Genomic DNA, 27,754 nt, shown 5'->3' with positions numbered 1-27,754 from the left:
TCTCTCTCTGTCTCTCACCCACTCTCTCTCTCTGTCTCTCACCCACTCTCTCTCTGTCTCTCACCCACTCTCTCCCTGTCTCTCACCCACTCTCTCTCTCTGTCTCACACTCTCGATCTGGATATCTTATTTACCCTGTATATCTTAACTGCCCTATACTACACCGTCATAATTTATACTGCTTTCTTCCAGATCTGACTCAAGCTTCACATGGAAGACATCGGAACCCCCCCTAACCCAGAAGACAGGTAGGGAACACCTCCCCTCCAATGTATAACATTGCGGGAATGCGGGTACCTGGACATTGAGGGACTGCGGATCAGGTAAGATCCCAGGCGGGATTGCTGCTTTAGATATTGTGAAGCGGGGACGTCCAGACACTGGTTAAGGGGTTCAGGAAACTAGTCACTCACATCTGGCTTTTATTTCTAGATCCAACATTTACTTACACACATACACGTAACAAGGACTAATTGTAGTATAATGTAATACAAGAAATACATTTGTCAAAAACGAATGTTCTGACTAGGAATTTATTAAATGTATTTTATTTATATATTTTATTTTAAAGTGGGGTTTGGGGCGGGACTAGGGTTGGGGGGCGGGACTAGGTGGCAAGTAGATTTTTTGGTTGGGCTAGTAGATTTTTGGGTGATTTGTCGAACACTATATATATATATATATATATATATATATATATATATATATATATATATATATATATATATATATGTATATATATATATATATATATATATATATATATTCAGATACCTGTTTTGCACCATGTATACTCTCTCTGTTAAATCACATGCGCCTTAAGAAACTTTGTGCTTCGGACCTGTTGCTTCTCTGCCATATAGATGTTGGGAAACATATTTTAGAAAAGTTGCACTTTCCCACGTGTGAAAGTATTTTGTATCTATTTTTTTTTAATCTTTTCATGTAATTGTCACCACTTATTTGATCTGTTAGGGATCTTTTTCACACAGTATTTCTATGTGTACGATATAGTAGCCTACAGCCACATTCAAGCAAACAGACCACTAAGTTGCTTTACAATTGATACATTGTTTCACTTTAAACTATTCGTGCGTTACATTGGACAGAAATGATTTGTTACACATATCCATCGAATCACATGCCTTACATTTACCACATTTACCACGCGTCCTGTGGCCTAGAGCAGCGGTGCGCAAATTGGGGGGGCCCAAGATTTTTTTTGGGGGGGGATACAAGGAGAGGAGGAAGGTGGAAGCGAACAGGGTGGTGGCACAAGAGCACCGCCAGAGTGACACAGGGTGGCAGAGGAGTTGGACGGCGGGAGCAAAGCAGAGTGGCAGAGGACGGTTGGGAGGGAATGTGCCCCAGCGGTCTTCACTGATTTCCGGTGTCTGCCGCTGCTACAGCATGCTCCTCCCTGGCCATCCTTCTCTGCCACCCTGCTTCGCTCCCGCCATCCACCCACTCTGCTGCCCTGCCCCGTTCTGGTGGTCCTCTTTTGCCATTCTGCTCTGGTGGTCCTCCATCCTCCTCTTCCACCGCGCTGCTCTTCTCCCGTGGTCCTCCTCCACCGAAGCCAGGTAGGCATTGTTAACAGGGTGAGAGGGGGTGAGAGGAGGGGGGGATGGAGACAGGATGAGGGAAGAAGGGAGGATGAGGGAAAGGAGATGGGGGATAAAAGGGATGAGGGGGGGGGGAGAAAGAATATGCATTAGGAGCTGAAACAATAATTTAAAAAAATATTGCAGTCAGTATTATCTTATTATACTGATTTATTTTAAAAACAAACTTTCAAATTTGTCATGTTTTGCTATATTTTTACGTACTCATATTCACATTTATACTTTATACCCATTAATAAAGTTGTAATCCAAATCACATGAAAAAAAGAAAACATCAGGCGGGGGGGGGGGGGGTGTGTTGGGCAACTACTATCACAGATAAAAAGGGGGACTCGACATAAAAAGTTTGCGCTCTCCTGGCTTAGAGGACACGCGGCTTTATTTTGTCTCTATTATTAGTTGTTAGTTGAGAGAAAACCAATTTCACGCTCGCCTAAACACAGTAGCTGGATGAACAGGTAAAACATTATCTCCGATAGGGTCGCTTAAAAGAACATGTCCTTGTTTTTTTAAATACCTAAAAACTTAAAAGGTTTCCCCATCATACCGAGTGATGAAATGAATACTTGTATTTCTGTCTTGTCAGCGGTTTACATTTTCCTCTGGGTATTTCGTATTCCAATACTATATTATCTATCCCGCTTTTTTACTTTCTCTAAGACACTTTCTTAATATATTAATTCCAAAACATTTAGGCCCCTGTGTCTAATTCAAAAAGACCTCTTCCTTTGTGAAATTTCTTGTAAGCCTTTGCCATTGACCACAAGGTTCACTGCTTACTCATCTCGGATGATGGCAACTGGGGGCTAATAAGTATCTTTTAGTGGCCATTTAAAAAACAAAATTCTGGTATGTAGAACATTTTTATCCGAGGTATAAAGAGATAAACCCAGAAATGCTATATTTTCTTTACTTGATTTAAATGTCATTTTTGTCATTCATTCTAAGATAAAACACTACCCAAGGGCTCCCTCACGCGTTCTCCAAATCATCTGCACATTGTCTCATTATTGCGACGCCATGTAATATAATATTGGATAAAAAACGATTGTAATCCCAGATTTCTACACCTTTCCCGAATACAAAAAAGGGGTGTGTGCCGAGCACGCGCATTTTAAGTGAAACTTCTTTGTCTTTTGTCACAGAAATTGTGTTTGTGATTTTAAATTAAAAATCAAAACACAATTTCAGTGAGAAAACACAAAGAAGTTTGACTTCAAACGTGCGTGCTCGGCACACACCCCATTTTAGCGATTTGAACGTCTATATTTATACTAACTGCTAATTCCTTGTGTGCGTGTGTGTCTCTGTGTATGTGTGTGTTTGTGTCTGTGTGGGTGGGTGTGTCTGTCTATGTGTCAGTGTGTGTGTCTCTGTTTGTGTGTGTCTTCTTTGTGTCTCTGTGTGGGTCTGTGTCTGTGTGGGTGTATGTCTGTGTGTGTGTGTGTGTCTCGGTGTGTGTGTGTGTCTCGGTGTGTCTGTGTCTGTGTGGGTGTGTGTCTCTGTGTGTGTGTGTCTGTGTGTGCAGTATGTGTGACATATCTTTTAAGTGAGATTTCATGATCGGACACATGTTTCTAAAAATACATCTAAATATTGTGATAGATTCTGTCATCGAATCCTCTCTGGAAATTATACGAAATGATATCTTCCAGGCGGGTCTAGTAACTGTTTATTAATCTTTGGCAAGTGGTAAAAAATTGGGAGTTCTGGGATGTTTGTTAAATAAATAAAGAAATCTTGATTTTCATTAATAACACCAAAGGTAATATTATCTAAACATTTATGGGTAGGGTTAATATCCGATTACAATAGCAGGGTGCTGAGGATTGGGAAAGGTAGTAAGGAATCCCTTAGGAGTAGTAAAGAATGTTCCATTCTTGACATTAATGGAAAGAAAATTAATTTGACTTTTAAATCAAGTAAAGAAAATAAATGTCTGGATTTATTGATTCACACCTCGGATGAAAAAGTTCCACAGACCAGAACATTTTTTTAAAAGAAGCAGATATTAATAGTGACTTACTTGTCGTTGAGATGAGCAAGCACTATATACCTTTACAGTGTAAAGGCTTGCAAGAAATTGCACAATGAAAGTGGACTTTTTGAATCAGACGCAGGAAAGTAAAGAATGTAAAAAAGCTCGATAGAAAAGATCTTGTGGTAAGAAATACCAAGAGGAGGAAAAGACGTTGACAGATGAGAAAAGAAATACAGGTGTTATTTCCATCACTTGGTATAATGAGATGGCTTTTCAGGATTTCGGGTATTTTAAGGAAACACTGGCGTGTTCATTTAAATTACCCTATTCTAAAGAAGGTTTTAGATGTTAATCCAAGAACTATTTTTAGGCGATCTGGAAATGTACAGACGTTTTTTTTCTCTCCCAGCGTGTTTAAACAACCAATAATAAGGAAACGTCAACACTGGGCGTCCTCTTCTAGGCCACAGGATGCCTTAGATGTGGTAAATGTAAGGCATGTGATTCTATGGATCTGTGTAACAAATCATTTATGGCCAATGTAACCCAGGACGAGATTAAAGGGGAACAATGTATCAATTGTAAAAGCAACTTTGTGGTCTATTTTCTTGAATGTGAGTAAGCTACAAAATGTATAAAGAACAGAGGTTTCTAAAAGTAAGAATTATTGAACATATTCTAATATTCTAAGTTTCTCAAAGACACTTTGTTGAAAAACTTCAATGGGGCTATCGCAGCTTATAGAATGAGGGCCAGTGGGAGGGAGGGAACCCCAGAGGTAGGGTTCAGCCAGGGCCGCAAACAGCTTTCCCGGGGCCCAGGACTAACATTTGCACCAGGGCCCCCAACCACGTGTCGACAGCCTTGCGAGAACCCCCCCCCCCATTTTCTCTTATATACCTCCACCTCTCCCACCCCCATGTATTTTTCTCCCCTCCCCACACTCAATAACCTCCCTCCTCAATATACGCGCGCACACAGTGACACACACAGACAGTGACACACACACAATGACACACACGCACACACACAGTGACACACACACAGTGACACACAATAAGCCCCCCTCCCCAAACACACACATAAAAATAAGCCCTAGCATTAAAGGTAGAAAAGTGCGAAAGAGAAGAGTCAAATATGAAACCCAAACAACAGGCTTGGAGAACCATGGATAGCAGTGTAACTCAGGGGTGCGCAAAGTTTTTAACTTCCGCCCCCCTGCCTGCTTACATCCCGGCTAGCGCCCCCCCCCCCTCCTCCTCGGCTCCGGCGTCAAATGACATTGTGGGGTCAGGTGATGTCATGTTGCCATGGCAATGTGACCCCGTGGTGTCATTTGACACCAGTTACCATGGCGACACGTCGCCGAAGATAAGGTAGGAGAAGCTGCAGAGGCCTCATGCGGTCCCCCCGGCATTTAATTTAAATACTTTGGGGGAGAGCGCGGGACCACTGTAGCTGCCGCGCCCCCCCCCTTGGAAATTTTCCTGCCCCCCATTTTGCGCACCCCTGGTGTAACTGACTGTGATGGAATAGGGCCTGATTTATGTGGGATTATGATCAGCTCAGTCTTTGACATGTTGAGTTTGAGGGGTCTACATGTCATCCAGGATAAGACTGCTGTGAGACAGATGGAGACCTGGGCTTGTACTGCAGATGTGAGGTTCTGTGTGGATACAGATGTGTCATCTGCATACAGGGGTTACTTGAAGCCAAATTAATTCATGAGATCACCAAGAGAGAGCATATAGAGAGAAAAGAGGAGAGATCCCGGAACCGAACCTTGAAACACACTAACCGATAGATTGACAGAGGAAGAAGAGGAGTTAGCAATAGATACACTAACGTAAAGATGAGAAAGGCAAGAGAGGGATTTATCCAAGGTAATGTAGAGGAGAATGTCAGGAGCAGTGTTTGATCTACAGTATCAAACTGTGGATAGTTTGAAAGGTCAAGTAGATAAAAATGATGTAAGGTCCTTCGGATTTAGCAATGTGGACGTTGTTTGCTACATTGGTGAATGCTGTTTTAGTTGAGTGAGCAGTGCGAAAATTTGATTGGAGAGGGTCAAGGAGAGCATAGGAATTGCATGCAGGAATCTATAAGCCGTTCCAGAAGTTTAGAGGCAAATGGCAGGAGAGAGACAGGGCAATAGTGAGATGGGTTAGTGGGGTCAAGGGTGTTGTTCTTGAGAATCAGTCTCACAGCAGCATGTGTAATGGGGGAAGGAAAGATACCAGAGGAGAGGGAACAGTTTAAAATGTGAGTGAGTGCAGGGATCAGTGTGGCAACGAGAGGTCAGAGGAGAGGGAAGGAATGGGATCCAGCAGGCAGGTGTGAGAGGAGAAGAGTAACAGAGATACTACATCCTCTCTAAGGATTGGTCCCCACTGGCTACTGCAGCGCTCGCTATGGCGGGCGCTGCGGGTACAAGAGCAGCCCCTCAATGGGGTCGGGCCCACTGCAAGGTGCGGCCGCCGTGCGGTGCGTTTTTCCTGCAGTCAGGAAAATTGTGATTAGTAGTAGCGACGGAGCACTAGGTCACGCCCCCCCCCCCCCCAGGTGGTTCATCCAATGAGGGCGAACCTGCCGGGTGATGTCATGGCCGCGCCCCCATCACTCCCTCATCACCGCCCCCCCCCCTGTCTTTCCCCCTGCAGCTTACTGCAGACCGGGGGAACTCAGCTGCACTCACTGCCAGCCTCGCAGGCGCACGTGCAGCGAAGACAGTGGGGCCGCAGCCTTACAAGGGAAGAAGGCAATGAGATTTGATGAGGGGGATTCAGGAGAATAGGTGGAGAGGGAAAGACAGGGGATCTCTCGTCTGATAGAATCCACCTTGTCTGAAGTTCATTGTTCAACACTGATTGTGTCCGTTTGTGCGCATCTTTATTCTTCCTTATATTGTGAGTTTTCTTGCATTCTCCTTGTTTGTATCTCATACAATATGAGACATTTCTTGAGCTTTTTTTGGCCTTTGGACACAGTAGCACATGTTAACCATACACATGCAGCTCACTATTCATGTTACCAGCACAGGTAACACATTTCTAGCGGATGACGTATCAATGAAAAGAAAACATTTGTTAATAAGCATTCTATATGATATTATTCATTGCCATACAAGATGTATTCATTGTAATTTAGAATGTGTCTGCCTTTTGTCCCATGTCTTTGTATCTCACATAATTAATACAAAATAACATGGAAATTCACTATACTGGGAAAAAGCTATCTTATTTATACACATTGTGGGACGAGTGAGCAAACCTAATAGGACAAAGATTCATAACAAGGGATGAAACCCGGGAAAACAACATTTGAAACACTATCAATTTGTGAATGTTGGCATAAAATTGTCCTAGTATTGTCAAACTTCAGTTAAAAACGGTAATGTCTGCCCAATGTAATTCTCATACTATTGTGTAGTATTATATGAGCCTGTAAATAAGCCTGGTTTCCACTGACAGTCGATACATCGGCAACAAAGTTGGCCAGATATTGCCTGTCTGCCACAGCGATCCAGCACTGTCTTGAAGTCAAACAAAAAATGTAAATACTGAATATCACTCCAACTCTCACATTATTGCGACTTGGAAAGAAATCCGGTTAATATAATATCACAAAGTGCAAAACACTTCCATGTAACAATGACAATCACATCCGCCACAAACTGCCCGAAAGTTGAAAAACAAAAAAAAACACACAAAGCACATTATTCTCAAGAAGGCCGTGATGATGTATGAACAGTTATACTCACATCGTGGGCACTGTGGAAAACGGATCTAAAACATATTTCACTGCCACCTAGTAATTCTGCAGTTTGTTGTTGTACACTGCAGTGTTATTTGTTACCGTGATCACCAATTTATCTTAATTTTAAATATTTATTTTCTCAGAAACGGCTCAAACTGAATGAAAATATAGTGCGAGGTGCAAAATAATAATACATTGAATGTTTTGCATCAAGAACCCAGTCGATGAGATGCACCGTTTCATTTTTTGACAAACATTTAGAAATGAAGAGTTCTGGGTCTCTGCTCTATAATCCTGGTCCGAGTATGTATCATTAAAGCAATGTTTGGGGGTTCAAACTATGCAGAGTGTATCCGGTTACAGAACTTTCCCTCCTTCCCACGTGTAATTAAGACGGCAGAACAATGGAAGACTTGCAGATGAGGATTTCTAGAGGGCGATGTATCAGTGTAAAGAGAAATGTGTTTTGATTCATTGCTTCATTTTCTGCTTGTGTTTGCATGAAATGTAAGCGCGTTTCCTACATGTGATGCAAATATTAGCCGGAGAAGATGGCGCCAGTTCTGCTTTTTTTTAATGCAAAAACAATATTAAAAAAGTGACACCCAAAGTTACTTCAATGGGACTTTTAGTGCAGAAGCGCCAGATCGGCACTATCGCTCCTTATAGAATAAGGCCCACGGAATTTGATACATCTCATTATAATCTGTGCTTCACGTAACGCCTGTATAAATGCGCTAATTGACATTACCTAAATCGCAAGCTGATGCCCGTGGAGCAAAACTTGGAGCAAAGACCTTTTGTGACTTTGATGCAAAGAGCCGCAAGGTGAAAAGTGTGCAATTTGCTTCATATTTGCCTTAATACACCCTTTTAACATTACATATATTTGTTCATAGAGTGACCCCATGCATATTGCTGTACACATCAAAACTATGATCAATAGGGATTGGGGGGGGGGGGGGAATCTGTGTCATTTGGGGTATTTTGAAAGTAAGGTGCCTTGCCCATCACCACACAGAGCTCTTTGTCATTTCAACTCAATTTCTGTCACTTCAGACACCAATGTCATTGTCTCGCACTTGGCAGCGTTGCAATGAGTTACATTGACCCGTGGGACATCTGGACCAAGGATATTGTAACTGGTGCACTTGCCAATTTTCTTAGGTAAACCCCCTTTTTCTTTATAGAAGATGTTGGAAGTATTGACAACCAAAGGCTTAAATCCCCTGGAATGGTACATCATGGACTGGCTGCCGGCAGAGTCTCTGCCCTACGATAGACCATCAATACCAGTCTTGTTGGGCCTTGCGTAGTGACAATACTCAGAGTTAACAAGCGCTACTGCTTTTATCCTTATACCACGTCCTTCTAATTGTTCTACAAGTTGATTTTAGAGGTCTTAGTCTTATAAAGAGATTGTAGGTTTCTAAGCGAGTCAATGTTTTCATGCAGCTAGAAAACATCATCCGGTTGGACTCTCCCCTGATTGAGTTTCACAGTAGGTGGATAGTCATGTCACAGCAGTAAAAGGTGTCACCGCCTGTTGCTGCACTAATACTAAAATGGTATAGAGGGCTTAATAAGGAGAATGCAGTCACAATCCTATAAAGTGTCCCGAGCTGAGAATATCTGATTGCAATCTACAGTAAGTGATACAGTTTATTCCATTGGTTTTCAACCTTTTTTTGGTTAGGGAACCCCATAAATTGATTGTGAAATTCTGGGAAACCCCAACCCTCACCCCGTCTCTCTCCCCCCTGTCTCTCTCACCCCCTCACTCATGTCTCTCCCCCTCACACTCCCTTTCCCCCAAACTTTCTTCCTTACACTCACTTTCCCCCTCTCTTCTATACACACACACACTCTCCCCCTCTCTTCTATACACACACTCTCCCCCTCTCTTCTATACACACACACACTCTCCCCCTCTCTTCTATACACACACACACTCTCCCCCTCTCTTCTATACACACACACACTCCCCCTCTCTTCTATACACACACACACTCTCCCCCTCTCTTCTATACACACACACTCTCCCCCTCTCACTTACACACGCACACACACACACACACTCCCCCTCTCACTTACACACACACACACACACGCCCCCTCACACACACACTCCCCCCTCCCCCACACAGACACACACAGACTCTCTCCCCCTCCCCCACACAGATACACACACACCCTCTCACTCACTCTCCCCCTCACACACACACTCTCCACCCCTCCCCCTCACACACACACTCTCCACCCCTCCCCCACACAGATACACACACTCTCTCCCTCACACACACACACTCCCCCACAGACACACACACACACTCTCCCCCTCCCCCACACAGACACATACAGAGACACACACACTCCCCACACAGAGACACACTCTCTCCCCCTCCCCCACACAGACACACACACACTCTCCCCCACACACAAACACAGAGAGAGAGAGAGAGAGACACACACACACTCTCCCCCACACAGACACACACATCCAGACACACTCTCTTCCCCTCCCCCACACAGACGGACACACTGTCTCTTTAAGAGAGAGCCGGCTCTCACGCTGATGCTTCCTCCCTCCTGTTAGCTGGAAGTTGATGGCAGAAGTAGGGAGAGGAAAGAGCAGTTACCGCCTGCTGCTGCTGCCGGGTCACTGCTATGTGGGGGGGCCGTTGCGCCGCCGGACCTGGGACAGCTGGAAGAGTTCTCCCAGCTCTCCCCTCCCCCCCCCGCAGCCGCAGAAACCCCGGTTGAAAATCCCTGGTATATTCAAATAAAATAAGGAACAGAGTGTAACGTTTCCCTGCCCCTCTATTTGGGGGTTTGCAGCCGGGGATGGAGGCTGTTTGTTTGGAGCAGACACAGTCACCAATTGCTGACTTACAAAAAGCCAGAAATACCTATTTAAAGTATCATGTTAGGGAACAAGCACGAGATAGAAATATTGTGAAACATAACAGATAATATGGTGCACCTGCTACTTTGTCAAGTTTTCCCCCACAAGCAACAAGCCTCATTAAACCCACAGTCCAACATGTAGAATCGTCACTGATTTAGCAAGAAACATTGATCAATGTGACGTCTCCTCTGCTCTGTTATTCCTTAAAAGTCCTGTCAGTTTTTACTCATTGGCTCCCAGGCTTAGGGCCTGATTCAATGTGCGCTGCTGCAGCACGATTGTCCCACAATTGCATATTGACTTGACGATGTGATCGGCTGCTTCAGCGCTGAATTGAAATCAGATTCTTAGAAAGCTAGTGGGGGGTGTATCATTTGTGCTCTGACATTGTCGGCCTGGTGTCTTTGGCTTTCTCCCAGAACCCACTGGGGCGTACAGGTTGAGCACCACAAAATGGCATTGTCAAAAAATATGATACACTTTGGTTCAGAGTGCTGTTATCTCTCAAACCCTACGTATTTTCTCATTTATATATAATATATATATATCTCCGTCTCTATCAGGCCCAATAAAAATATAATACCCACCCTGACCTTAAGTGACTCGCCTCCCATCTCTGTACACAGCCCTATCTCTGCTGTTATCACGTTCCTGCGTTCTACTGAATTATATTGAAACAGACCATGTGAGGGGTCCTCCAAAGTAATAAATGTTAGAGTGTCAGCTCGTTGTCAAGCATTCACTTTATTACATGTTCTATCTCTACTCCCTCTACTAGGCGAGGTCAAAGATTTATACAGAATAGCAGCACATATATACCTGTAAGAGACTACAATATGTGCTCAGTTAGCCCTCTCCTATCCACAGAGGACACTGCTGCTTTCTAATTAACAGCTGCCTCATGCTGCTGAGTTTGGAAAACTCCATAGGATCATGTGCTAAACCTTTAAGTGCAGTCAGGACTTGTAACACTTTGCACTGTAGAGCAATGCAGATTAAAAAAAAACCTTGGAATACATTATCAGCAAGGCAGAAATGCAGAAAAACAAAATGGCTGATTCATCCATGATTAGTTCCCATCATGGTTAACATTGTGCGTGATGTTATTTGCCTCTCTTTTTTTTTTTTCTCCCCAGCCTCCACCCAGAGTCCATAAACCTCGATTCAGGAAGAAAAGTACCTCTGCCTCTAACATGGAAACCGCGTGAGTGCAGCCAACATCGAGATCCACCGAATGTCTCTTCACTGCCTTAAAACAGCAATTCATACCATACAGCAAGGAGGGGGCCTAGAGCCCAGAAAATCAGGCGCGGCTTCCCCAACATGTCACTTCACCCATGATACGTTCACACCCTGATGGACACAACTGTAAAATTCCCTTGTATTTCTTTTTTATTTTTAGAGTTTAATCGGGTTTAAAATGCTCATCTTATATTATGTATCTCCACCTAAACCATCTATAAGACAATTCTAATTGCATTTTGATTATTGAGGGTTCTGTTTGGCAACACGAGATAAAACATCAGTTCCTCACTACTGGTGTCCTGACACTTTTAGGAGCTGAAATTGTCGGTGCACCTATCAGTAACTGACCTATGAGGTCATCATTACTGATTGGTTCTCAGGTGGAGACGTTGAGCAGTAGCCATCTTGGGAATGGGCTTTCCGGTGAAGGGGTTCATCAAACAATGGCCTCATTTCCTGTCCACATTTTCTTTTGCTTACTTCGGGGAAATGAATTTGTTGCAGGCCTCTGTGACAGAGAAGGAGTTAAGGAAAGATTTGGCTATCCATGTAATTTCAGCACTTAGTTCTTTTCTCTGTATCTGCTACATATTTCTGTTTTGTGGATCAGTATAAAATCTGTCCTCTTCTGTGTATTCTTCTCCTTGATCCCTGATCTTAAGTGCCAGTTCGCTATCCACAACAGTAGGAGCTTGTTGGGAGTCAGAAACAAGATGGATAGTTTTTTCTGTATGTCGCACTACTGTTTGTGGTGCTGGCCTTTCTGGCAGCAAGGGGGTAAACGAGGGATATGACACTCGGTATATATACATGTATCAATGGGAAATGTTTCCCCGGTGTTAGAGAACTTGAGGGACAATGATTGTCACGAGGCTCTCTCTCCATAATCCCATTTATTTAAGACTGGCTTCCAGGTTTAAAAGTTATTTAAGAGAGTTTGTAAGCCTGTTTCGCATAGATTATTATCTATTTAACTACATTTAAGTGCAACAACAAGACAATAGCAGTGCATATTCTGACTTTTAATGATATATTAAAGCAGCAGTGAGGCAAAACGTGCCCCAAGGGTGTAAAACGCTATTCAGCCTGGTATCATCAATTCCTCGTCCCCATTCAAATAATCCATCTGCAATCCATCAACACTATTTGAAGACTGAGCCACCTGTGCTGAGGCTGGGATATCCATAAAAGCTGGCCTGTTGTTGGCCCTTGAGGACTGAGTTTCAGACCCCTGGCCCAGCACCGTAGTAGAGAAGAGCAAATGTGTCGTACCAAGAGTTCTCACATTGTGACCCCCAATAGTTGTGGTGGTAGTCCCTTGTCCAATTTAAATATGTATATATTTGTATTTATGAACCTATTAATGAGCAGGTCTAGACAATTATGACGGGCCCTCACACAGTTATTCACATCACAGTGGTCCATAATAAGGATAAGTGAAAGAACCACTGTGCTTAATTGTATATTTACAACAACATGTTACTTTATAAAGGGTTGACTGCTTTGGGTTATATCTATGCCTGTCCTGTGACTTGATGAGATTGGTTTACATTTAAAGTTAAATACACTTATAATATTCTCTCGGTGGCGGATTAGTGAAAATGGATTGTGCATCTCAAGCGTCGATGTCCTGCCTTTCACGGTGTTAAAATGATCACAGTGCGTGGAAGCATTTTTTGCTTTTAAAATCTGAACACTTTTCATATATCAAGAGGAAGGCATTAATTAAACGTGCTATAGGTTCAGGTATTTATGATCAGTCTGGGAATAAAACATCCAGTATAATTGACGTCAGAGCCTGACTATAACCATCAACGATACTAGTTGCGGGAAATCACAAGCCAGGTTTGGCCAAGAGATTGCCAGTCGTAAAACGCAACCAAAGGCTCTATTTTAAATGACATCTGACGGCCAATCTAATAGAGCCCATCAATAATGTAAGAATCTCTTAAGTTCAACATCCACAGTGATGTTCTTTGTCAACTGTATCTATTTGCCAGGTGATCACACAGTCATATTCCCCAAGCCACATTGATTACAGCTCATTAAAGAGCAGTATATGCTGTAGTTCAACTTACTGATTTTTCAGACCGTAAGGTTCATTACTGAAATTTTGTGAATAATGACGAATTACATTTTCTCTAAGTACAACTCGCCTCTGCTCATTTCTTGTTGCTCTGAAAAATGCTTCCTTACGGGCTTCCTTATTTATGCTCCTTGAATTTGTTTGAAAATTGATCGTATTGCCTTGTTTTTTCCAGGGTGCACATATTTAGGGTCTTCCAGGTGTAGGATTCCAGCTGATCCTTAGATCCCCTCCTGGCTGCTTGTAGATGTCATTTCTAGAACTGGGCGCAATACTATAGACCAGGGGATGACCAACTCCAGTCCTCAAGGGCCACCAACAAGTCAGGTTTTCCAGATATCTTCGACTGAGCCACAGATTGAGCCACTTTGCTGAAGCTGGGATATTCTGAAGACCTAATTTGTTGGTGGCCCTTGAAGACTGGGGTTGGCCACCCCTGCTTTAGGTGATCTGTAAAGCCTCTTTCTTCCGTTCATTGCTGTCTCCCCAATACCACAATCTAATACCTCCATGTTCTCCCTACACTGATACACAGGCTACTTGTAGACCATACAGTATGATAATCCCCGTGCTACGAAAACACGTAAATTGGGATAATGTCGCTAACGGCATATAGAATATCATAACAACAACCTAGCCATAGCAAGCTAGTGTTACTATTTACCATATGAAATAATGCAGGGTACAAAGTGCCTGTCCAAAGCCATCTCCATAGATCAATGTGTTCCATTAATGAAATGTCCAGTCCATGAAGACATCATTTTTTTATATAAATGCATATGATTTATATGATCTCATTCACTGCTTTTGGGGGCTGCGACATTTTGTAGAGCCCTTTAGCAGCAAAGGGTCTGATAAAAAGAATAAAACAATTGAAAGGTGCTTTCCGAGAGCCAGGCGGCATCTATGCAGGCAAGTTTAAATGGCTTTATAGCACGGTTTTCTGTTTGACAACATCTACAGCTTAAAGCAGCAATACGGGTTCACTTTAAAAATGTAAAAAAATGTGTTTAATACAGGATTGAAGCAGGGGGCTCGAGCTGAACCCTGTTACTTTCAGCTCGGCTGCCTCCCTGCTTCCAGAGATACTTACCTCCAGTAAGCACCGGTATCTCTGCGGATTTAAAGGTCCAGGTCACGCGGGCCAATAGGAAGTCGCATCGGGTGACGTCACGGCTTCCTATTGGCCCGTGGGACATTTAAACACTGCCATTAGATTAGATCACAATTTCTCTGCTTGCAGGATACCGGCACCGCGATTGCGGGAAGTATCTCTTAAAGCAGGGGGTGCCCGGTGCTGAATTTAACAGGGTTCCGCTCCGGTGACCCCCTGCTGCAAACCTGTAATAAAAAACAAAACCATTTTTTTTTTTTTAAAGAAGTTAACCCGTATCGCTGCTTTAAATGTGGCCAAAAACTGAAAACAGAAGTGAAATGAAACGGTGTCTGCTGTGTTGCAATTAAGGTTCACTGAAGGAGAGAATCTGACTAATTTGCACTCAAGAATGCCAAATAGTACTTATATATTCACAGTGTTCAGGCGATGCCTCGGGGCACTTTGTGTAAGCTGTGTGATCTGCTGTGTTACAGACACCTTGGGTGTGCATTGACCCCTGACCCTGTGGGGGTGGCCTTATCTCACGGAAGATGCTCATGGCACAGTCCCACTTGGCGCGATATATTGTCCAGTGGTCAAGAGTGGATTAAAAAAAAAAGGAGTGGTCCTTTGACATCAAAATATTTAGAATTTATTACAGATAGGGGGGGGGGGGAAAGGTTATTTGCAGAATAATGTAGACATATTCATACAATAGTTAGGCTCAGAAAGCAGAGAAGTGAGTGGCTTCTTTATTTTACTTTAATCCGAAAGTGCGTCATAAAAAAGTCGTGATATTGTGAACCTATAAACACCAAACTATTGTATATTCTATCACACTTTGACCACTGCATATTGGAGATTAAGCGCTCGGCCATGGAACGGTGTCGCTGCCATTTTTAGCATTTGTTTCATGAATTATGAATTAAGCAGAAATAGCTGTGTTAGCCCAGTTGCGATAGTGCAGAGCGAGATCGTCTTATAATATCAATTGTTAGTCCAAATAAAGAAGGTATTACTGGAGTACTCATTGTACTCTGCACTGTCGTGAATTCAGTATGATTTAGGCCGGAAAGCCTGATCACAGCCACATACAGCCCTGGGTAATATGTGCTGCTTTCTTTAGAGCATAACAAGGTCTAACCTCATTTAAAACAAACCATTGCTGCCATGTATGAAACGCTCCTGAAAACGCCTTTATTTCATTATTAAATATGTCATCGACTTGGGGGAAAAAATATACAGCTAATTTTCCAAATACAAAAATGGGCTTTTTACGCCTAAATAGTGAGACTGTGCCTCGCACGCTGGGTATCTCAGATACCTTTATTGTTTTCAGTAACCATTCCTAAAGCCACTGTAAATGTGAGCGGCAGTTAATATAAAAGGAGAATGCTTACACACAGGCACATTGTGATACCCGGGTCTCGTGGCTTTGTGTTGTACACTCAGGCTGTGACAGAATGCTTACACACAGGCACATTGTGATACCCGGGTCTCATGGCTTTGTGTTGTACACTCAGGCTGTGACAGAATGCTTACACACAGGCACATTGTGATACCCGGGTCTCATGGCTTTGTGTTGTACACTCAGGCTGTGACAGAATGCTTACACAGAGGCACATTTTGATACCCGGGTCTCGTGGCTTTGTGTTGTACACTCAGGCTGTGACAGAATGCTTACACACAGGCACATTGTGATATCCGGGTCTCGTGGCTTTGTGTTGTACACTCAGGCTGTGACAGAATGCTTACACACAGGCACATTGTGATACCCGGGTCTCGTGGCTTTGTGTTGTACACTCAGGCTGTGACAGAATGCTTACACACAGACACATTGTGATACCCGGGTCTCGTGGCTTTGTGTTGTACACTCAGGCTGTGACAGAATGCTTACACACAGGCACATTGTGATACCCGTTTCTCATGGCTTTGTGTTGTACACTCAGGCTGTGACAGAATGCTTACACACAGGCACATTGTGATATCCGGGTCTCGTGGCTTTGTGTTGTACACTCAGGCTGTGACAGAATGCTTACACACAGGCACATTGTGATACCCGGGTCTCGTGGCTTTGTGTTGTACACTCAGGCTGTGACAGAATGCTTACACACAGGCACATTGTGATACCCGGGTCTCGTGGCTTTGTGTTGTACACTCAGGCTGTGACAGAATGCTGAATGCTGCTCTGTGTCATTTAGGGAATTAGCAGATCTTCTGTAAACTTATTTATTCAACCTATTTGCTGCAGACCTATCCAATAGTTCACGGCTTCTCAACTCCAGTCCTGACGACCCTCCAACGGGTCAGGTTTGCAGGATATCCCAGCTTCAGCACAGGTGGCTCAATCTGTGTCACTGATTGAGCCACCTGTGCTGAAGCCAGGACTGATTGAGCCACCTGTGCTGAAGCAGGAATATCCTGAAAACCTGACCTGTTTGGGGGGTCTTGAGTCCTTGAGTAGAGCGCCCCTGAAGTAGTGGAAACGTTGGAACGTTAGAAGAGTATTTTCCAGAAGTGTTACCTCTTGTTAAAGCAGCAATGCCCCCCTATCCCCCCCGAAAGCTGCATGAGTTACACTCCTATAATAATAATAAGAGTTTTTTTCTTGTATCGCATGGACAGTGCACAGCACTGTACATGGATATTTTGCAGGCACGAGTCCCTGCCCCTTAGAGCTTACAATCTATTTTTGGGTGGCAGAGGCACAGGGAGATACAGTGACTTGCCCACGGTCACAAGGAGCTGACTCTGGGATTGGAGCCAGGATCTCCTGATCCACACGCAGCGTCATTGTTTTCAGAGGCAGGGTCAATATTCCGTAATGTTAGTATTTCGCCTCCCGAGCAAGTCCTGCTCTTTAAAAAAATAAACCAAAAAATAATGTTTTCTATTATTCTAGCTTCTAACTTTACCATGGGAACCTTTAGACCGCACTGGGAGACCTTCATTTTAACCTCCCAAGCACTATTCCAAATCTCCTGAAAAAAAGTTGCAAAGAAACGGCGATCAGCGTGGACGTGAAATAAGTAGATCTGCCGTGGGCTTTCTGAAAGGCTTTAGTCCTTGCTAGGGTTGCCATCCCAACCCAGATCCCCAGTCAATGCTCATTTGTAACCCTTCTTAATGAACACTAGGTGCGAAGGCATTAATGCCCATATTTACTACGCAGTGTTAGTGCATGGGCTGCAGGAAGTGTTCCGGCACCAAACGGTGACAATATATAGCACAGCTAACTGTGGCCCTAAATTGGATTGAAGTATTTAAATGCCTGGTGAGCGGAGCAGCTTTTATCTGGAGACACATGGCAGCCCTTGTTACTGTCTTGGTACTTTTCGATGCTCACCTACGGCTGTAAAGCCGTCTTCACCTTGCTCTGGAAGATATAAGCGCCATTGATTTGACTGGGAGGGCGGCTGCACAACATATTGAATAGGGGCAACTGCAAGGAAGAAGTGTGAATCATTATGTCACCAACTGGAAGGATGACATACTAACAGGGAGGGAACTGGAGAATGTCCTGTTAGATTCCTTAGAGAAGATGGCCATCTGGACAACTCTTCCTGTTTAATCAGGAGAAACTTGCTTGTAGCTCGAAATGTGCCCTTCTCCTTTGATGAAAGAAATGAGACTGTAAGTCAGTAGAAGATAGAAGGGCAGTGAGGGAGATCTCTCTGTCTCCCAGCAAGAGCTGAAGGATTATGTCAGTGGTCACTGCCTTTCCAATCCCTACAGCATGTCAGCTCTCCTTGTGAGCTTCGGCAAGTCACTTTATCTCCCTATGCCTCAGACGCCAACATTAAATTCTACACTCTACACAGGGCAGGGACTCATTATGCGCGCAAAATTGTATGTAACGATATATTACTATTAAAACAGCTATTGTAAATTGTGGACTTCTGTACGCTACCTGTCCCAAGCCTGCAGTTTTCAGTAGTCTTATTGTTCAAAACTATTACATAACTGAGATGGTCTCATCAGCCAGTGCTTCAGATGGCCCACAGCAGGTCTGCTTACTTGTCCACCTAACCCAGATGCTGCCAATTAGGTGACGCTGCTTCTGAGGACGGTAGAGCAGGCTGCAGGCGACATAGGCACTATTTCCGGAGACACCTGAAGCCTGTTATCTTAATTCAGGGGTGGCCTACACCAGTCCTCAAGAGATACCTATAGGCCAGGTTTTCAGGATATCCCTGCTTCAGCACAGGTGGCTCAATCAATGGTTCCGTCAAAGACTGAGCCAATGATTGAGCCCCCTGTGCTGAAGCAGGGCTATCCTGAAAACCTGACCTGATGGTATCTCCTGAGGACTGGAATTGGCCACCCGTGGGTTAATCAATACACTAGAAATGACACTTTTTGCAAGTGATGTCCTTGGTGGATATGTATTTGTAGCTAAACGCTGGGTGAGCACTGTGTCCCCGTTCCGTTTTCCTGCTTGGGTACAGGATCTGCTGTTCACAACGCGCAGCATATTAGATTGTAATGAGAGCTCTGTATGGGCACTGTAGATATTCACTTACCTAAACCAATCACGTTAACACATTGTACAGTAAGTGGATGCATAGGGGCCTATTTATCAAGAACTAAAAACTGCCGTTTCTAGAGCCGAAGTCATGCTAATTCTCTTCCATGTGATACAAATCCTTAGCCGGGACGGTTTATGCCATCTCAGACCAGGCAGGGTTTGTGTACACCGAGGAAAGGGTGTAAATGACAGAGATGTAGAATGTGACATCTCACATTGAACTATGTGAGTTACTCAACTTATCCCATTAACACTCCCTAAACCGCAAGCTCATGCCCACAGAGAAAAAACATACACCTGCACACTATGGGGATTATTTATTATACTGCGATAGTGCCGATTGGGACACTATTCTACCGAAGTCTCAATAGTGCCCCGATCAGCACTATAGCAGTCTGATAAATAACCCCGTATGGCCCCTTGGCAATATAGCTGTTTTCCCCTCGCTTAGGAAAATGTAGGCTCCTTTCATTTGAATAAAGCTGAAATCTCCCAGAGCAAAAGGAGTGTGACGTCACTGCCCATTACACGTGGGCCTTAGAAAAACAGGACACATACAGCTTTTAGTATCAAATGAACTTGAATTATAGCTATTTTGCACTATTATCTGGTATATAGGACTTCAAATAATTCTTTTGATCACGTGTCTTAGTTTGTTTGCACCTATCATTTGTATCAATCAGTGATGAGGGCAGTGGATTTATTGAGCAACAGTATGATTTTCAGGTCAAAGTGATTGTAACTGCCTGTCATTATCCTCCCCTATGCTCTCTGGGTAATATATGCAGGAACTTTGGTGCAAATGTTTCTTGTGAACACAAGAAGAGAAAAGAAGAAAACCTTGGGGCTTAATTCACAAAGCCTCCCTGCAAAGTGACACCAGGGTCATCCAACCAAAAGAAATGCCATTGGAGCACAATTTAGCCAGGACACTGGTAAATAAGCCCCATTGGCTCACATCAGTACAAGCCTTGGGACCGTGATACAAGGTCACCCTGCTACAATTGTACACTTTAAATAGCAATCCGGATCTGCAGCAGTAGGAGGTGTTCCGCATGGGAACAACGTGTAAGATTCGGGGCTTTATCCATCCTCACATGAGTACATATCACAAATGGTGTCTTTAGCCACCGTGGTAATCGGCAGCTGCTCGTGCCACGGGTGATGTCTTCTGGAAACAACTTGATTACTGTAAGGCTGCGCTTATAGTGCCGGCGACAACGACGTCGCGTCAAAACGAATGCGTATAGTAAGCGCGGCGCGCGACGGCTTGGTCGCGATCGCTGGAAGTCATCTCAATTAGATTTTTTCCAGCGACCGCAGCCTGACCTCACCGTCGCCGGCACTATAACCCCACCCTAGCAGATCCTATGCACCCAGCATCTCAACACTGGCGTTTCATCATTCATAGTGTTCAAAGCGTCACCGTACTAATGGTCTGGCTGTGCCCCTGCTTCACTTGCACTTGATAACGATAGGTAAATGGGCTAACAATATGTGACTGTCCCCGCTCTGAAAATAAAACGCCAATAAGGAAGACGTCGGCTCTCGCTCATTTTCCGGGAGTCTCGGTGATTTGGAGTCCGTCTGACTGACATTTAATATCAGCAATCCTATAGGCTTCAATGGAGTCTCGCTGACAGAAGTTAATACTTTGCTACTAAAAAAAAGCCATTTGTGGATCAAGAACCCTAAAATGTCACTGATTCCAGTCCTTTCAGTCTTACACTTGAAACAGAGCATCTTTTTTTCCTCCAATGTATCTGGCAGGCCAGAGGATTCTCCTTGACATGTGTTATTGTTGTATATTTTTGTTGTGTGTATTGTTGCTAACTGTATGTGCTGCACGTTGGTTGTTTTTTTTTTTATATATATTTTTTTTTAAACTGCTGTCTGTAATTTAAATGAAATAAATACAAATGCCAAGCTCACAAATTGATCACGTGTCTGTAGTACTATCCTGGATGCCATCTTGATATTTGAAATGACAGCTTTGGGGTCATTTGCTAAAGTTTCCTAACAGCAAAACTGGGGCAAAACAGTGGGAAAAAAGGGCAAGGTATTTATCAAAGGAAAACACTCTCTATTTGCCTTCAATGGGATTCTGTATCTTTGATGAAGGAGACTTTGTGTAAATAGATCCCCCTTTATCATATTCCTGTATTGTAGAGTTATAGAACAAAGTTGTACAGTCATATAAGTATGTATATTTGTATTTATATAATGCTCACAGTGTGCTCAGTGCATTACAAAAGAGACAATACAGGAAATTATAATACAATAAGTGCTAAATCAGTGCAGATGTAGAGCTAGTAAGAGTGCTCCTGTACCAGGCATGTATAATCTGTATAATTAAATCCAGGTTATTGGAAATATGGGTGAATCCATAATCATATATGCAATGAAATTAGTATATCCATAAAGCACTTTCAATTGACAAGTAGTCCCTGAAAACAGGGGATAGGGGGAAAAAATCACAAACCCTCTATTTCATTGGGAATGTCCAATTCAAATGGAAAATAATGTACTCACAACCACCCACTTCCTAGGCTGGAAAAGAGGTGCAGCTGCTGATGTGAAATCCAGAGTTGAGAAGTAAGGAGTAGTATAAATATAAATTCAAATAAGATATCCTCACTTTCCCTGCAGCCAAATATACAGTACTTCCACCACCATAAGTACTGGTTAAGTTCGAGAATGAATATTAACTAGTTAAGTCTTTAGCGCTTGGGATTGCAAAAAGAAAAATGTGTGACTTAGAGAATAAAAAGGTGTAGATATACGTATAGTGGAGAAAAAAATAAGTGTACAACGTTACTGATGATGTGTGCCTAAGGAGAATAGGATAGAGAAGAATGTAACAGGTGTTGTGAAAATAAGACATTACAAATATAATTAAACAGCTATTGCTGAAAGTGGTTTCCCATAAAGTCCACTGATCGACTGAGATCAGAAAAAATGCCTGGGGAAAAAAGGTGACAAGGGCGGCACGGCCGGTGTAAAAAACACGAAATATATAGTGTGACGATATAAAGATCGATTCAAACCGCGTGACGATCTGAATGTAGTCAAAGTCCTGGATCTGGAGGACTCCGCGTAGAAAATAGTCAGATTATATTCAGGAACAGAAAAAAAGAACGTGTATGGCGCATAAACTCAGAAGGTTTGGAGAGTGACTAATAAATGTTCCGTGTTGTCACAGATATCTAGTTGTACTTCGCTTTGATTGTAAGATATTTTCTCAATCTTTGATGTGTGTCCTGGCTGCTTGTTCCGCTCTGCACAGTTGTCTGCTGTTTCTTAATTATGAAAAGATAGAAGAGTACATCGCGTAATACAGTTTATTATAAATTATGGGCTAAAGCAGTAAAATTCCGGGCATTACTGAAATCCCTGCTCTCTGATTGGTTAGAATTCCAGGCATTATTCATTCAGTAATGCCCGGAATTTTTGGCAACTTGCCAACTCACCTTTCAGAGATACAGGGAGAGCGCGCTGAGAAAAAAACGCCACGTTTAAAACTGTTAACTGTAATTACCTCTCCTGGTCCAAGATCCGGCAGCACCTCCGCTCCCAGCATATGCAGTCTCTCCCTCTCCCTCTCTCTCAGCTGCTAGTGCTGTCAGAAGCTGCTGTGTCCCAACTGGTAACTTTGTTACTTGCAACAAAGTAATATTTCTCACCACATATATAGCTTGTGCTAAGGTCATTTGTATTTCCTTTTTATTTAGTTTTATAGTTAATATCACTGTCCCCCCACTTCTCTCCACCCACCTCTCCCCCTCCACTTCTCCTCCTCACCCCTTTTCTCCCCTCACCTTTCTCTCTTCTCCCTCACCTCTCTTCTCCCCTCTTCTCTCTCTTCCCCCTCAACTCTATCCTTCCCCCTCACACCTCTATCTCTTCCCCCCCTCTCCCTCTTCTCTCACCCCTCCTCTCCTCTCTTCTCCCCCTCACCTCTCTCTTCTCCCCCCTCACCTCTCTCTCTCTTCTCTGCCCCCCCTCCCCTCTCCCCCTATATCTCTCCCCTCTCATTTGCTACTTTACTTCTTTTTCCTACACAGGTGCATCAGTGTAGTTCCGATTTATATATCTATACAAAAGTGTCTATTTTATGGGGGAAAAAAACGACATTTAGCCTGTAATTGTAATAATCCCCTCAGGACAGGGCATTACTGGCCAATAATGCCCTGTTCTTCCGGGATTATTACTTAAATACAAAAAAGGATGCGTTGAATACACTCACAAACTGCGGTGTCAAACGGGCAATTGAATAAAATGCTTTCCAGCAATGATGTGTCTCCTGGTCCTCGTCACTCCATGCACAGACTTTTGGTATCCGCATTTCCAAAGCAGAGCTGAAGTACACAACCAGAGCCCGAAGCTGCCCAACCCCTTTTCCGGTCAGTCCTCCAGCGATGCAGGGTCCTGCTTCGGTGAACGCGGTCTGCAGGGCAATCACAGTCCTCCTATTGATGCTATGCAGGCACTTGGAATCGAGTGCCGAGTTCTGGATGTGGTACGGTGGCCTGTGGAGATCAACCTGATTATATTCAGGTTATGTGGCGAAAGATTAAAAAAATAGATCGCTATTATAGAATAGCTACATAATGTAGAACTCTGAAAATAAGACATGCTTCAGATAGTCTAAAAAAACTAGGACACGAGTGAAAAAAGTACAATTTATTAAAAACCATGCATATAAAAGCAAGTGCTGTGCAGTTGGTCGTCCAATGGCAAAGTTGGAACCCTACTTACGACAAGAAGGTAGGTAATGCGCATGTAGCATAGAATGGAGCTCGAAAGATGTCATCTCCGGTGTCTCGCGGCTGTGGGAATCGCTTCGGATGACGTACTACGTCCCAAGTCGTCACGTCTGTGCAGAGGTTCGCTGCAGATGTTGTCCCGCTCGCCGTTGAACGCGGCCGGCGCCCAGTAATGAATATGCCTCCCAACAAAAAGTCCCGCAAGACTGGAGTGGAGAAATAAAGCCGTGTGCTTTGTCCATTATTTTCTCTATCAGTATTACCTTATGTATGTCTGTTTTAAATCTTTCTCCACATATCCTGAATATAATCTGACTATCTTCTACGCGGAGTCCTCCAGATCCAGGACTTTGACTATAATCAGATCGTCACATGGTTTGAAATCGATCTTTATATCGTCACACTATATATTTTGTGTTTTCTACATCAGCGATGCCACTTCCCCCTGTAGAGATGTACATACATGTCAATATCCTGGATGGTATTCGCAAATAATGTATAGAAAAAAGTGATTTCCAGGAAAGAAAATCCACTCCTCTCATAGATTAATGTGATATGGAAGAAAACAAAAAAGAAAAACATAGCTTAATATTGCTGTTATGATTAAAAGAAAATCAGATGTAGCCTAATTCCATTAAACTCACATTTAAAAACAACGTAAAACAGTGTTTAGGGACAGTGGTTTTGCAAGCACAGCAGTCCTCACCACACCACTCCGACCACTCTGCTACTTCCGCATCACGTGCCCGTCTAACGATACTACGACTCTCTCGTTCTCTGGATGATGGTAAGTAGTGAACTCCGACACAGGTCAGTGTATCACGTACTCACAGTCTGTCTTGTGGATAATTCGGCTCTCCGGATCTCCAGGTAGGTGCTGTGTGTCAAACTGCTTTGCCTACACAAAGTCTGTCACTGGCGCTCAATCAAAGGATTAATTTAAGGTCTTAAACTAAGGGGCCCTTGGTCTCGTTAAATAGGAATAATATGCAAATTAAACAAGAACCCAATTTAGCAAAACGTGTCTGAAAATGAGGGCAAATCATTCAAGAGATACAAGGTTCAATTAGAGCGCAAAGATTGTCCTATACATTACCGGAGAAAGTCTCGTTAGCGGTTATTCAAGGGGTCAAAAGAAAATCTGAGATCTACGCACACAATATGCTCCCCTAAGTAGGTCTGATTTATGTGTTTCAGACACAAACGCTTATGACAAGCCGGTATAGGGGTGGCCTGTCCCCCCCCTTCTGTCACTTTTTCTTCTGAGACATTTTTACAACTGAAAGAGCTAAGAGAGCATCGTAGATATTTTAGAATGATTTATTTCCCAATTTAATCAGAGAGTATAAAATTCTCCACAACTCTCCCTGTAATTATCAGATTAATGGTAACTGCATCCTTGCAATCTGAGGGATTGGAGAAACACAAAAGGTATCAACGGTGACGTTCCCTTTTATACCATTGAGAGTGAAATCACATCTGATACGTGTAAAAACGACATCTTCACGCATTTTACATGACCAGAAAGGTGTGTACTTTCCATTTACATATTTATACATGGCATCCCTGAGAATGGCACTGAACATGAATTATCTTTAAAACTCTCATACAGTCATACTACGCCGGGACGCCTTCACTGCCGGCTTGCCTTTGGTCCCTGAGCAGGGAAGACATGCAGAACAGTAAATTTAAGTTAGGCCCAATGAGACACACATGGGAGATTTGGACGAAATGCAAATTTAAATTTAAGCTCACCACACCTCAATCCCAACTCATACCAATTTATAAAAATCCGAAATTCCCCCCTGGCTGTGAGCCCAGACAATGGGACCAATTTAAAACAAAAAATATTAGAGCGGTTGCTGACCTCCTGAGCTTTGAGGAGTTCCTGAGTTATCAACGCCTAAAAACCAAATATGAAATGGCAAGATTGGATGTCTTCAAGTATCTACAAATTCGGCATTTTATTCAAACTTTATCCCCAACGTTGAAATTTCCCCCTCTCACCAGTTTCGAGCGGCTCTGTAGAGAAACAGGCCACCAGAAAGGTCTTATAACACAAATCTACGGTGAATTGGAAAGGGCCATAGCAGCCCCTACACATGACTATATGCTGCATTGGGCAGCAGAATTGGAAATAGTTATAGACCGAGAGGATTGGGAAAGAATTTAGGAAAATGCCTCAGGAACTTCCATATGTACCACAATCAAAGAAAACATATATAAAATACTGTTTCGCTGGTATCTTACCCCAGTTAGAATAAATCAAATTTACCCCCAGGCGTCCGATTTATGCTGGAGAGGTTGCGGTCAGAAGGGGGACATGGCCCATATTTGGTGGACATGTCCGGAAATTCAAAAATATTGGGGAACAATACAAAAATTAATAGAGGAGGTCACAGACCTCAAAATCCCTATTGACCCGTTGACCTACCTGTTGGCCAGGCCCTTAGAAAATTTGGACCGACCAAAAGTAAACTAATCTCCTTCATTCTTACAGCGGCTAGATGTGCGGTGGCAGCCGCCTGGAAGAAGGTGTCTCCCCCCTCAAAACAAACGGTAAAAAATAGGGTGCAAGAGGTGATGAATATGGAGAAACCATCTGCCTTCTTGAAAAGATCCACTGACTCCTTTAACAAAACATGGGATCCGTGGCTATCCCATATGGCACCTCTACGCCACTAATCCACATATGAAAAGTTAAAAAAAAAAAAAAAAGAGAGAGAGAGAAAGGAAAACCAGGTCAGGGGCACCAATGAAAATAGACTGAGGACACGGGAAGCAATGGGTATCCCCCCCCCCCCACCCACCCTCCCCTTCCTATTCCCACTCTTAGTCTCTGTTTCCATACTCGCGCTCCCCACATAGCCCCTGGAGGGTCACGGGAGCGGTGAGCTTTCCTCTTTTATTTCCGGTTTCTCTAACCAACAAAAGGAGAAAATCTGTATTAGGCTGTATTATCGTTTGTTTCATGTATACTGTGAATTATCTAAATGCCTAATAAAAATTTTTGGAAAAAAAAAAAAAACTCTCATACAGATATAGTGTCCTTTCTATCAACCTTGGTTAGGAATGTAAATCATCATCTTTTGAAACTCTCTACTCCAGATAAGAATCTTCCCCCTTGACACCTATGGGGGCCTGTAACTCAATAACTGCCCCCCCCCCCCGTTGTCAGTTTAATATAAACAGTGAGGTATGGTCAGTTCCTGAACAAACATAATACATTTCTTTCATTGTTTAGCATATGAATAGCACTGTGGATAATACTGGACACATGATATAAAGCTTGGCCCCCTGCAGACGCACTTACCAGAACTCCCTCCTACTGTCTCTGTACGTTCTCCCTACTCACCAATTAGTCCCAGCTCCTCGGAGCAGGGACTCCTCTTCCTTAATGTTACTTTTATGTCTGAAGCACTTATTCCCATGATCTGTTATTTATATTATCTGTTATTTATTTTATTACCACGTGTATTACTACTGTGAAGCGCTATGTACATTAATGGCTCTATATAAATAAAGACATACAATACAATTGTTTAAAAGGCCCTCAAGCCATGATCAAGTCGTTTTATTACACAGGCCATGTCACGGATAGCCTACCTGTGAACATATGACTTATGTATGTGATGAGGGTTAAAACACACAGCTATATAACTAAACTACTTTTCTACCCTGCAGGGTCCCTCAAATTAATGATATATCCCCTCAATCCGTCACAAATATAACCTTAAAACGCTTCCACCACCATGGATAACGA

At 43.2% G+C, this 27,754-nt stretch overlaps 1 protein-coding gene across 7 annotated transcripts in view; it reads left to right on the top strand.

Moving 5' to 3' along the window:
- The window catches only part of REEP1 (receptor accessory protein 1), a 112,354-nt gene extending 91,190 nt beyond the window's left edge, over nt 1-21,164 (top strand). For all 7 annotated transcript variants that reach the window (XR_012788178.1, XM_075571701.1, XM_075571709.1 and 4 more), the window contains one exon: nt 11,407-21,164. Coding sequence is in view for 4 of the 7 variants with exons in the window: in XM_075571683.1 (XP_075427798.1) it covers nt 11,407-11,478 (72 nt within the window). In the remaining 3 variants the exon portion in view is untranslated. The remainder of the gene's footprint in view (nt 1-11,406) is intronic.
- The last annotated feature ends 6,590 nt before the right edge of the window (nt 21,165-27,754 follow it).

The sequence above is a fragment of the Ascaphus truei genome, chromosome 1 (assembly GCF_040206685.1).
Source record: "Ascaphus truei isolate aAscTru1 chromosome 1, aAscTru1.hap1, whole genome shotgun sequence".
Taxonomy (NCBI): Eukaryota; Metazoa; Chordata; class Amphibia; order Anura; family Ascaphidae; genus Ascaphus; species Ascaphus truei.
The sequence above is the reverse complement of the archived record's forward strand: the minus strand, read 5'-3'. Positions and strand labels throughout refer to the sequence as shown.